The 13,479-nt window shown below is 43.6% G+C and overlaps 1 protein-coding gene across 4 annotated transcripts in view; it reads left to right on the top strand.

The window, feature by feature from the left end:
• ACAP1 (ArfGAP with coiled-coil, ankyrin repeat and PH domains 1) overlaps positions 1 to 13,479 on the top strand; it is a 671,900-nt gene that overhangs the window by 481,037 nt on the left and 177,384 nt on the right. For all 4 annotated transcript variants that reach the window (XM_069645604.1, XM_069645612.1, XM_069645621.1 and 1 more), the window contains 4 exons: positions 4,490 to 4,601; positions 5,021 to 5,220; positions 11,431 to 11,500; positions 12,331 to 12,425. In XM_069645604.1, the coding sequence (XP_069501705.1) occupies positions 4,490 to 4,601; positions 5,021 to 5,220; positions 11,431 to 11,500; positions 12,331 to 12,425 (477 nt within the window). The remainder of the gene's footprint in view (positions 1 to 4,489; positions 4,602 to 5,020; positions 5,221 to 11,430; positions 11,501 to 12,330; positions 12,426 to 13,479) is intronic.

Below are 13,479 nucleotides of genomic sequence, written 5' to 3'. Positions count from 1 at the left end.
AAAGCTCTTAGAGATTTGGGAATGGAATTCAAAATGTTGGTGCCCTGAACTGCAAAACCTTTTCCCCCTGCAGATTTAAGATTAAATCTGGGAGAATAGCAAATGTTAATGAAAAATAACGTAAAGTTCGTGAAGGCTTACGTAGGTCAATTTGGGATATCACTTAAAGAGCTACCTTAAATTTAAGTAGGACCCACCCCAGTACCCAGTGAAAATGAAAAAGAAATGGTGACTCATGGTCTCTTACAGGCTACTGGTAACAATTTTAGATGTGTATTTTAGTACTATTTAAAGACGTTGGAGCAGATGTGTTGGTTCTATGAAGTAAATGGCATTACCATACTTTAGTTTAGTGGCTACTTTAGCTATGGAAAAGATATGACAATGTCCGTCTGAGAGATAAGGAGAGATATAGTATTTAAGGCTATGAACCACAGTGTTAATTTGGAGACACATTGAGAGTGAAGGATTAAATACCACGCCAAGGACCTCATTGTGAGTTTGGTGGCAATTGGGCAGTCAATCTGCCTAATTACCATTAAACATGATTACTCTTGTTGTCACATGTTCCCTGGGTTTACCACAGGATGCCAAGTGGTGATATGGCGGCGTAATGCTCAATTTTTGGAGTCAGTAGGACTCCATAGGAATTTCAAGAGAATTACTGCTGGCAATAATTCTGTTGCAGTAATTCTGTCAATTGTTGATGGTAATTCTGCAAACTTACTTCCAGCAAATAGGTAAATCTTCCACCTTCCTACCAAACTCATAGTACAGCGGTGTGGTACTGCAGCAGTAAAGTGGTGACATTGCAATTACTGCCACTTTTACCAGCACCTCCATACTCTAACGAGGCGCAAAGTGTTTTACCTTTCTGGGCTAAGGGCAATGGCTGAGAATCTATCGAAATAGTAGTAGGCCTGGTTGAGTTTCCCTTTTCTCAGTGTATCGATCTTAATCAACTCAGTTTTGTTACGGTTCAAACTCAGATTATTAGCATTTATCCATTTCTTGATACTAGCAAGAATCAATTCAAGGTGAGAATTGTCATAGCTGGGATTCCCTTGAAGCGTAAAGTGAAGCCCTACCCCCAGAGATTAGAGTAGGCCATGAAAGAGCTTTAAATATATATTGAATAAGAATGGAGAAATAGCTGACCCCCCGGTAGGAACATTGCATTTGACTGGTGAGGGAGGAGTATTAAAGGTGGCCAGGAAAAGGACACATTCTATCTGTCTGCCAAAAGGATTCAAAACCTTTGATTTCTTTAGCTGCCTCCCCTGCCACAGCACTGAGCTTTTTAAGAATCGCACAGTGGTCCAAGGAATCAAAAGCAGCTGATAGATCAAATAAGACTAGCAGCTTATCAGACTGTTCATCGAGGTTTCAAAGAAGGTGCTCCCGCACATCATCTAAGGCAGTCTCAGTGCTATGACGGGAACGAAGGCCAGTTCGCGATTTGCCAAGAAGGGCATGGGTCCCGGCGAAGGCTTGCAACTGCATGGTTGCAATTTTCTCCAGCATTTTTGACAGAAAAGGGTATAGGCAATCAGTCCATAGCTACTGGTCACATCCGCCACATGATCAAGTTCTTAAGTAACGTGGTAACCCATACATGTTGGTATGTAGAATTCCTGATTTGAAACGGGATTAGAGTCAAAAGTTGTTATAGACTTATCTGGTCAAAAGGCCCCTTGAGCGGGTTATAAGAAGAATCTGAGGTAATTTAATAAAAGAGTGGATAGTATGGATGTTGTCATCAAAATAGATTGTGATTTTGTGAGACCCAGCTCTGTTATAATGCGTTTAATTGGTGTACGGATGATTCTGGTCAGTTTTAGAGCTGTGAATATCTGGGGTTTTTTCAGCATAATTTACAGTAGGAATACAACTTTTTTGACTTGCATTGTGGCTAATTTGTAGTCTTTTTTGGTATTCCGAAGACCAGGTTGATCAGCCTCAGAATGTGACCTTTCCCATTTCCCTTGAGCCTTCCTAAGTCTCAGGAGCAGGCAGCATTTTGCGGGCGAGTACCAAAGTTGGCGGGTAGATTTAGGGCAAACTAAAATGGTTTTAGAGGGTGCCACTGAATTGTATATATCCATAAGCACCTTATAAAAGAGATAAACTTTAAAGATTCTTAAAGGTATTTTTGATTATTGGGTGAAAAAGTTAAGGTTTGAATTTATGTATAAAGCAACCAGTTTTAGTGATTGGTAGAGGTTTGTTCTGCCTTTTAGCGATTGGTCAAGTGATGTAAAAGTAATAGCTACATTGCTCGTCCAGTCTAATTACATTGTCAGTGACAGTTGGATGTTATTTGTGGTCAGTATCCAGCCAAGAATGTGTCTTTTTACATGTGTTAGTTTTCAGATAATGTAACCCGTAGAATCATGTCTCGTTATCATGACACCAACTACTAAGACAAGCTACCTTTTGACGCCAGTGCAAACAAGTGCCAAACAAAAGTACCTATATGATCTTAACGATGTGGGTTTGTGAATTTGTATTAAGATGAATTACAAAACCTCTGGAAGGCGTTGAAAGCATAATGGGTTGCATCTAATGGCCTCCAGTGTATTGCTTTTATCCATTTGAGGCACCTTTTGTACTAGCAAGCTCCTCATTTCCAGAGGTAGCTCCAGCCCACTGGGTTATGCCTGATAACCAAAGGCTATTTTTGCTCCAGCTCATCAAATCTATCTTTTGGTCCCTGTTTTGTCATGCCTTGAATGTGTTGTGCTTCATTGGGTTGGATTTTGGAGGTGTGCGGTGCATTGTGATTATTTCAGTTATGTTGATGGCATAATCTTGGCTCTTTTATGTTAGTAGTTTTCTTTGTTTGTTTAGGACAGCTTTGACGTGGTTTTTGGGTCATTCGGTTGTGTTTTGATTAATCATATTCTGTTAACATCCCTTGAATTCTGGTCATTTAGTTTTCTTTTTCTGCACTATGTAATTTTGGAGTACTGTGGTATGTTGAGCAAGGATACAACACCACTGGATGGTATAGTTAGAAAAGGGTTTCATTATCTTTCTCACAATTGGAGTAAGGGTTTGACGAATGCCTGACAAGTACTAGAGGGGAACTCCAAAGACTGACTTGTACATAAAATTGTGTCATGATGGGTTGAACTCAATAATGTTACCTTTGTGCTCCAAGGGTCCCCCTTCTGATTGAACATAAGATCCAAAACCTATTCTAACAAATCCTTGCCCCTGCCAAGGGTGCCCTATTCTGCAAAGAAATGTCCAAATGATGTGACCATCTGAAAAGTCTCCATCCCCAACCTAGTCTCCCCGCTCCCCTGTGCTTTTAGCTTAAACATTCCAAGGGCTTGACCAAAGCAAAAGTCCAAAACCTACTCTTCAAAGTCCATCCTTATTCTAATGCAAAACAATCAAACTTGATCCTCGGGTTGCTCAAGTTTTACAGCATGTAGTTTGGATTTCACAACATGTCCCTATTGGACCTTGGCTTCAGGATTCACGGCAGGCCCCTACTGAACCCTCATCTGGCTGCCCTTGCTTAAGGGTCCTTTCGTCTTCTGTATCCTTTTCACATCAAGAATACAGGATTCACAGTAGGCACCTCTCGTAGGCCTTTGGGTCACCATAGGCCTTTCCCCCAGCCCTGGGGTTTAACATGCCTCACACATAGGCCTTGGCCTGTCCAGCCAGAGCAAAACACATATTGTCTTCCTTCAGGGGTCGAAGGTGGAAAGTCTCAGGTTTTGGCTTTCTAGTTCCCCCTAGAAGTTAAGAGGGCTGAGGTGCCCTTCTGGTCAGCCTTCCTCCACCATGACCTCCAGGATTTACGAGCTCTACACCACTCCTTCCAGCCTCTCTAGGCTTGTACTGCCTTCCTCAAGGTAGCATTCCTTCCTGGAGTCCTCCATCCAGAAGCTTCCTTTTGCATCCAGGTCACATCTGCGTACTCTGGTTCCAGAATACTTACTGACTTATCCCAGCCCTTTTTATACCCATGGGGCTCTAGTGTAGCTGGCTTTGATTGGCTATCTCCTGGGCTGCTTAGTGTCCCTCCTACAGATTGGTTAGACTCAGTGATTTCTTCATTTCTTTACATCCTCACTGTTCTGATTTTTACATTGCATTGTCCAATGAGTGTATCAATTTTCTCCCTTGTAGCTTGCAAATCCCTTTGCTGCTTATCAGTATCCTGGCCCGAAGGCTTGTCCACTCCCCTGTGGAGTATGCTGGGGATTGGAATTCAGGTCCACATACAGAATGGGTAGAGTTGGTGACTTGTCACGGTAGCCACCCCCTGGAAATTCAGATCCTTGGTTGGGCACCATCTTGACTTGTGCTTCGTTTATTTGAGTTGCTTTCCGCTACATCATGTTAGATGTGCATTGACCTAACTTACATTTTGGTTCCTTGAATATGTCTTGGCTGTATCACGTTAAATTGTGATGGACCCACTGTGCATTGCTTCCTCATCCTTCAACATCTCTGGATTGCTTTGCAGGAGCTGCCTGCTTCAGGCCGATACTGAGAAGTATCACCAGGCCTGGATCTCTGCAGTTCAAAACAGCATCGCCACTGCATTCTCTGAAAGCCGGGAAGACAACACAAGCATGGTGAGCCCAAACTTCCTTACATACTGTGCAGCAAGAATTGTTACCCCCTTCACACGTTCTATAATGAGGCGCAATTGCAAAGCTCTCTGTAAGGCTGATGTGCATAACATTTGTGGGTGTTGCTACTCTGCATTTTCTAGCTTCATGGCCGTAGCTTTAGGGGTATTGACAAGTCTTATTGCTTAAGTACAGGCTACATTTTATAAGTAGTGTTACAGTTGTTTGTTGTACCAAGTATTCAGATTAGTCTGAGCTGGCACAGGTTTAGATAGCGGTGTCCTCTTAATGAAATGTGTGAGTCTAAATACTGGCTACTGCAATGCTGTTGGTCGGGTTTGGAGTGCATTTGCAGAGAATGGCATGGTCGGAGGGGGTGATATGCACATGTTGCTATTTAACTATGTCTTGCTGATTTTCAGCGGCTGGACAGACCTTCATCCATGTCAGCAGCGACCATGGACTCTGGGTATCCCAGAGAAAGTGTGGACAAAAGAGCCCTTGACCAGATCCAACGGATCCCTGGAAACGCTCAATGTTGTGACTGCAAGGAACCAGCACCAGAATGGGCCAGCATCAATCTAGGGATCACCCTCTGTATAGAGTGTTCAGGGATCCACCGGTGAGATCCTGTGAGCTGGTTGTGATGGGCTGAATGGGTGCTTTGTGGCTGACCCTTGGCCAAGTTGCTGAGTCATGATCACCTGTGAGGTTTACAGTGCTTTAAAAGCAAAAAAGGATTAAATGTCTTGTGTCTTCGGGTGCTGTCTCTTGATACCCCAGGAGTCAGCAGGTGAGAGCCAGAGCTGTCACTGACCTATGCCCATAGATCTTCCTAAACACCCCATCTTATCTATGTACTCTCAGCCCACCCCTTTTGCCCCATCTAAATGCTCCAGCAACTTGCCAAGTATATTTCTTATTTCCTTCCCCTTTGAACCATTCTTTCTTTCTTTCTGTCCATCTCCACCCCTGCACGGTGTCCTCCCACCCATTTTAATTGGCATCAGACTGAAGAGGGGCAACTCTTAATTGCACCCTCCTTTCCACTGGATATTCCAATGTATGTTCCCATTTCCCTTCCTCTCTGTTCCCACTCTGGAAAGAGTCTCAACTCCCAAACCCTAAAGTGAATGTAGAGCTGTCTTCCATCAGACATTGGTCTCCTTTGCAATCACACTGGCAATGTCGCCAATGAGGACCAGCCACCTTATTGTGAACAATACCCATAGACCTGCACAGTGCTCCTTCGCAATCCCTGCCCTGTGACCCCTTCTTTATTTTTGCTCTTACTCCAGGGAGATCCAACCTTAGAGACTTCTAGAGTACAATGGGATTTCAACTGCAACCTTGCCAGCTGTTGTCCGGACTGGGTTACACTCTTTCATATATGAGCGCACTAATTGTGGTGTGAATTAATGCCAAAATGTACAGTTGCGGCACCCACTAGACATCAGATGTTTAATTTATTTCTTGATATTGGCAAGTCTCAAGTTCCATTGCAATTTTCCCATTAGTGACGTCATTCTAATTCCTCACATTGTTACATCGTCATTCTAATTCCTCACATTGTTGCGTGGATTTCTATAAACCCTTAATATATAATGGTGGTTGAAAGGCAGCCTCTAGCCATACACTGACGAAATTGGAAATGCAGGAGAACACAAGGAGGCATGTTCTATTATTTGGTTGGAAAACCCTTACTGTTTTTCCGCCAGGTATAGAAGAATCGTGATAAACCTGAGTGGGCTCCCTGTCTTTGCCATCTTCCTTTTGTTTTTCTTGCTGTTCTGTGTCATTGGGGACTGTGACGAATCTACGGTATTCGTCCCTTCTCCCCAAGGGAGATCCTCCCCCTTTGAGGCTACGGAGGTGAGCCCACTCCGCAAGAAACTCCCTAAGGGTCTGCGCAAGTGAGACCTCACTGGGAGAGACTATCCCTTTGGGGACAAGGACTCCCGTTCCTGTGAGGAACTCCCTAGACCCTCCAGCATAGTAGCATACATGGGAATATTAGATTTGAAGTCCATTGTAGTATCCAAAGACTTGGCTGAAGGCAAAACTAAAATGAACCTTGATGAACAAGGAAAAGGTCTGTCTCTTTAAGAAAAGACATACAAATGACTCAGATGAGGTGGCTGAGAAGGGAGAGCACGACAAAGAGAGAGAGAGAGAGCGAGAGAGGCAGAGAGAGAGCGAGAGAGGCAGAGAGAGAGAGAGAGAGGCAGAGAGAGAGCGAGAGAGGCAGAGAGAGAGAGGCAGAGAGAGAGAGGCAGAGAGAGAGAGGCAGAGAGAGAGAGGCAGAGAGAGAGAGGCAGAGAGAGAGGCGCAGAGGCAGAGAGGCGTAAGCAGGGGAAACCCCCTGACAACGTGACGCCTGGAGGAGGTAGAGTCGAGCAGAGTCGCAGAGACTGCGACTTTGAGAATGCTCCTGAACACCGGAGGGAAACGCTGCAGGCCTGGCGTTTACTGCCCGAGATAGGCAGAGGAGAGGGAAATGCTAATGCCTGTGATGGTGTGACCACGACAACCTCGTGATAGGCCATGCCGCCATTGAACAATGCCTAAAACCACCCAGCTAGGGAGATGACGAGATGCCCTGCTACCCATAGCAATAACCAGTCACCACAAGTGCGAAGACCGAGGATGGCTAACCGGTAGCGCCAAGAAGCACGAGAAGGCGAACAGAGGAAACCAACTTGAGCAAGTGCAAAGCCAGAGAGCTTTCCCCCGGCAGACCCAGTTACTAAACATAAATGTATTTAAGTAGAACTGTGCTACATCGATAAAGCGGATACTGAATACGCCTAAAGGAGAAGGCATTAAGACTTGGGCCCAAATATCCCGGGAAGAGGGGAAAGGACCCCAGATATTAAGAGAGGGTGTGGCACGATCCAGAGAAAGCGTTCCATGAATCTAAACATGAACTGAATGCAAGTGAGCTAGAAAAGGAAACAGTTGATCAAGTAAAACAACCCTAGAATAGGGAGAAATTCAATCCACAAGAAAGTATATCTCATCTGAGGAAGCCTGGGTTACAAGAAAAAGGAAGGTATTACAAGCCCCTGGGCAAAAGTATAGTAACGAGTGATATAAAGGACTAAAGGAGATATACACCTCAAGAACACTGTGAATGAGTTACAATAACTAATCCAGAAGGTGGCACGAGATTATTTAAAGATTTCATATTAAAGAGAACACTTGGCTAAAGAAGAGACATTTTTTTCCGTCAGACAAGCTAGGAGAAGGGAGACATTCTCAGAGTCAAATTTAAGTTAATTAAAATAGTGGTAGGGTTATTTAGAACTAGCTTTGGATGGTGGACCTATTCCTTTCCAACTAACTGATGACTGACAAACACCTTTAGTTATTTGCATAGACAGGGACACCCCTCGAGCAATAGGAAAAGCTAGGCCTATGACTTGTCATTTAAATTAATATTGTTCAAAATGTCCGTTGAGGGTCCGCCTCCTTCTTCCGACCCACCACTGGACCCAACATAGACAAGTGAGATGTGATTTAAGAGTTTGATTTACAGTGTCAGGTTGAAATGTGAAAACCCCTATAGAATCTTGGAGAAAATTATAACAAGATAGGGAAATCTCAAGGTACAATGTGTCCGGATGGGATTAAGGAATGGGTGCTCTTTCTTCCTAAATAAAGATATTCTATTCCCTTTTTTGCCCCATGCATCTATGGAATCCTATCTATGTCAAAAGATCTTCTTTCCTGTGTTACTGCACAAGTCTTTCCTGGGACTCTGCTCTGGTTTAACTTTTCCCCTGGGTTACTGCCCAGGATAAGCATCTGTCCTGGGTCTCTCCTCTGGTCAAACATCATTCTAGTTTAATGTCCAGATCAAGCTGCTTTCCTGGGTTACGTCCAATGCCCGGCTTCTACCCGTAGTCTCTGGTATGGTAAAGATGTTCTCCTGTGTTAGTAGCCCAGGACTGCTGCTTTTTGACTTCCTCTCTTGGCTGAAGGGAGTTCAGGGTCCTTTCCTATTAACAGATGTTACTCCATCCCTTATCAGGGGTAACTCGTTTGATAAGAAAGTATTTCTTTCCTTGTCTCTGCTGGGTATTTCCAGGCTAATAGTATCACCCTGACTTTGAGTAACCAGTGGGGTCAGCTTCTCCATTCAGGGTGAGTGTCCTGTCACCTGGATGGCCGGCAAAGCACTAGAGATTTAACCCTGGCAATTACTGAGCACTCTGGACATTTAAGCCTGCTGGTCTCTTGGTTTGGCTGTTCTTCTGCTACTCTGGTACTACACTTTCTGCTCCTTTTCCAAGACCATGCCACTCTGTTGGTTAATATGTCACAGTCCATTTATCTTAAAGCTGATTAATTGATGGGTTCAGCTATGCATCATTGCCCTGTCTTTGCTGTTTCTTGCATCGAACAGACTCTATCTCCTATGGATGAGTGGCTCTGAGAAGCGTGTGTTTTCTGTGAATTCTAAGTGGTCATGAGGCTTTGTAGTTCTACAGGAACGAAGGAAGTCTTGAAAAGGGCTAGCCACCAATTTGGATGTATTCCACAATACTGATGCTGCATGGCTGCCCATGTGCTTCTCCAGTGTCCATTGCGTGACTCTACTGCTCTGAGGTTTGTTTTCCTATCCCCTTCTCTCATGATATCAGTATGAATGTTTGTCAAACCTCTTGCCTACTTGCGAGTTAGCAACACTGTTTCTACTGTGTAATGGGGACAGGAGAGAGCTTCCCTTTGAGTAACAGCAGACTTACTGTCAGTGGTGAGTGATGTTGCATGTTTTCTACAGCTTCTAGTTTAATTTGGAAAGTGAGTATTTTGGTCTTTCTTGATAATTGTTCTTATTCTGACTTGGGTGCAGACATTTCCTGCATTGATTCTGAGTTTTAGGTCTGTGGGACTGGTGGTATCTGGGAGAAATAGTCTGTAATTGTTTTTTTGGGTTGTGTAGCCTCACTCCATTTTAAATTCTATGAGCTGCTGGGAAGCTGTCTGATGTTGAGGATTTTGAGGAGGCTTCTCTGGTGGCTGTTACGGCTGCTTGTGTTTGTCTCTTAATTTACCCTTGTAGATCTTCCCTATTGTCTCATAGAGCCTGGCTTTTGGTTATTGTTTTAGGGGCTTCTGCCTGCTTGGGTTCATTTTAGGGAATAATGAATGTACTCTGGGTTTTCACTCTCACGGAATAGGGTACCATGGGAGGTGTAGGTTGGAATTCTTCTTCTCCATTGGGAAATGGTCAGAATATGTATATGTGTGTGTAAGTCCCAAAATTATAAGCCTATGAATATAAAAGAAGATAACAAGAGACACAGAGCTAGTAAAAGAAAAACAGTTTTATTTTGCATGTATTGGCTCATGTTCAACACGTCCCATGGGAAGTAGTGAAGTGAGCTCGGGAGAGTTCGAGCTAAGCTAGCTACGTGAGCTGATCACTAACAAGCCAAGGCCCCCCTTCTACTGAAAACAAATCCACTCTTTATACATAGTGGCAGTGACGTACATTACATGCGTAGAAGCATTTCCAAGAAACATCATGCTTTTGTTTATGTACATATTTCGTTATAGCTTGTACTGTGCTGGGAACATAAATCACATGTATAGTATGAGAAAGCAAGACATATTGTGCAAGCATTTGTCTTTGGAAACACTGGTACAAGACATTCCTATTCTGCCGATGCTATCTCTTTCTCCGCAGCCAAGGCTGTTTTCTGTGCTGAGAATAGCGGACAGCCTGGCAACATTGTCTGCCATAACTCTCTTCTAATAACATCTCTTCACTGTGTTCAGCTCCTATCAGCATTAATCATTGGCGCATAAACACATTTGGCGCTTAGAAACTAGAATTTGCGCTATACAAAATAACAAGTATAATACATTAGATCTTTCTGCATGGCTCTCAGCAAATCCTGATCCATGATAGCTCAGAACAAACCATACTGCTAAACATATTTTACATTAATGAATGAATTAGCTTATGCTAACCATAAATATGCAGATTCACAGGTGGTTAGAAGAGTTGATTGCTATAGCCATAGCCCTGACAAGGGACATGTTGCCAGGGGAAAAAGAAAATCAAACGTGTCATCTCAATAAAGCCTCTCTGAATTAACAGGATATAGAAGAGTGGATATTAAAGGGGAATCCATGTCTCTGGCATGTTTCACTGACCCCCACAGTTGATGTAATCCATGTGACATTGAAACACTTGCCACAACCACTGATAGCTGTCCTCTTCCTCACCTTCGATTAACAAGAGCTGTATGTCTTGTGGCGATCATGCATAATACTAATGCTAAAACTCTAGTACAATCTACTTTTGGGAACAACTCCTGTACACCACTGTGCCAGCGAGGGCATGGCCTAGAAGAGTGCTTTTCTGGGGTGTTTCAATATTCAGTCTGTTCCCAATTTAAATTAGGGGTGCTTATAATAGCTGTGCGAAGTTTACTAAGTTCCTGGTTCTCTGTAGTAGTTGAAAGCTTAAGTGGAGCAGAAAGTTTAGATGATCTGTCTTTGTGAGCAACTATGAGTCCACAAGCATAAGTCATGGATTGCTATATACAAAACTGATATTATTATTACTTTTGCTGCTAATAAATGTAGTGGGGAACGAAAGAAATGATGGACACATTTTATCTGAGGATCACTACTCTCGTCATCTGCATTTCTCTGAGAGGTTTGGGGAGACACTGTGTCACATTGTCCCAACCACCATGTCACCCCCTTCATTATACTTGTTAGTCCTCTTTCTGTTCTAGTGATCTGGAACACACTACTCCATATTGGCTGCGCCTCCCTTTTGTGGAATTCACTTGTCTCCTTTCTGTTGCAGGAGTCTGGGAGTGCACTTTTCTAAAGTCCGGTCTTTAACCTTGGACTCTTGGGAACCAGAACTGATAAAGGTGAGGCCCAAATGAAAAGGTCCAAAGGAAGAATGTGTGTAAGAGCTGGTGCGATCATGTCCATCATGTGCATGAAGTGCTGCAAAGGCGTTGACACGGGTTGGCTGAGGATTCAGGTACTGCCCTAGTCCTCCCAAGCTAGGCATTTAAGTGTTTGGGATGACAAACCTTACAGGGGCAGCAGTCTCTTCTTAATGTATAGAAGGCAATATCATGTGCTGTCGTATATTGAGTTTGATGACATTGTAGACCGCTGAATTTTAGCAAGGATAGCCTTGAGTGTTTTGCCGTCACTGCATGTGATTACTGTTTTATTCAGGTCAGTGAAGGTTTAGCAAATCGCTGGTGCTGCACAAATCTTCAATTGTTGTTGCAGAAACTCATGATGTCTGTAACTTTGTGTGTGTACCTGAACACCGGTTTGTAAACATTTTCTTTTTGTGGAATGCACAGCTACATATTCTTTGATAACAACATAGGATCAACACACTTCACACTGGCTGGAAACATTGTTTCTAATTTGTCAATTGCTCTTATCCATGCATGCTGTCTTCTTCATCACGTGACCTTCATACTCTTCACAATCCTGAATCGCATGCTGCATGCAAAGGTTGGTATTGTATCCAGAGCTGAATTGGGTTCCCTGCTTGCTAGATGAGATGCAGTACCTGTATAGGGATCTGTGGGTTGTTCAGATGGTATCTTTCCAGCTACAACGTGCTGACATTTGGGAGCCAAGACCTCTTGCTCTGGCCTCCGCACATACTCCCCATGTTTTGTCTCCCTTCCTGTTGCTTGACTGTAACCTCATTTGCACTTTGTGCCCACAGTTAATGTGTGAACTGGGGAATAGTACCATCAATCGCATTTACGAGGCTCGAATTGATGAAATGACCTTTAAGAAACCCAATCCAAGTTCCACAAGGTGAGCATTCCCTGTAATTGCACACAATGCATGTTCCAATAAAGCAGGATATTCTCTTAATTACAAATCTGATAGCCTTTTGCTATCAGTCCTATTTCTATATATTTAAAGAGCATTGTATACACAAATATCTCTGCAGATGGGCTAGACTAATCCAGAATCATTAACTCTGAAAAGATGAGTAGTTTTTCTTTAACTAACCCATAGTAATTTAAAGTAAGAAGATGGGAGTCGTTTCTTACCAGTAACTCCATTTCTCCAGCATTGGTATCTTTCATAGATTCACACGCTGTGAATATTCTCAGTCGACCGGCTGGGATTCCCTGGTTACTTATATTATAATACATTTCCTAAAGGAAAACCTGACACCCTGAGTGTCCTACCCACATCGTTGTGGGTGCTTTTGGTCACCACCAATTGGACGTGGAGTGTATAGCCCTGTCCCTGCAGCTTCCCCTCCGATTTTAACCAACCCTGCTGATGGGAAGAAATCCCACCAGTCAGAAAGGTTGTTTGCCTGGAGGGGATGGTTGGCGGACGCATTTGAATCTATGAAAGATACCAACGCTGGAGAAATGGAGTTACTGGTAAGAAACTACTTCCTTCTCCAGCATTGGATCTTTCATATATTAACATGCTGTGAATAGATTGTGCAGCAGTGATACCTAACTGGAAGAGACAGCCAGGCCAAAAACAGACAACATAATTTCTGCTTGTTTATAAGACACACCCACGCAACAGGTGAACCATGAAGCTGCAGGGTTTACCTTACATGAACAGCCGCTCTAGGGGACTGCTCTTCCCATATGCACATCCTGCACGTGCTGCGCCTGTAGGCAGTAGTGCCTTGTAAAGGTGTGAGGCACTGCCCATGTAGCAGCCCGGCAGATGTCCCTTATGGGGAGGCCGGCCCATAACTCTGCCGAAGCGGCTGTCGCTCTTGTTGAGTGTGCTTTTGGTGTTGCCTGCAGCAGTTTATTGGCTTTAGCATGACAGAAAGAGATGGTAGAAGAGGTCCATCTTGCTATACCTCGTTTTGTGATAGCTTTGCCCC

This window comes from Ambystoma mexicanum, chromosome 1p (assembly GCF_040938575.1).
Source record: "Ambystoma mexicanum isolate Mex_15411 chromosome 1p, UKY_AmexF1_1, whole genome shotgun sequence".
In the NCBI taxonomy this organism is placed as follows: Eukaryota; Metazoa; Chordata; class Amphibia; order Caudata; family Ambystomatidae; genus Ambystoma; species Ambystoma mexicanum.
Note: the sequence above shows the minus strand (reverse complement) of the source record. Positions and strands in the feature narration are given on the sequence as shown.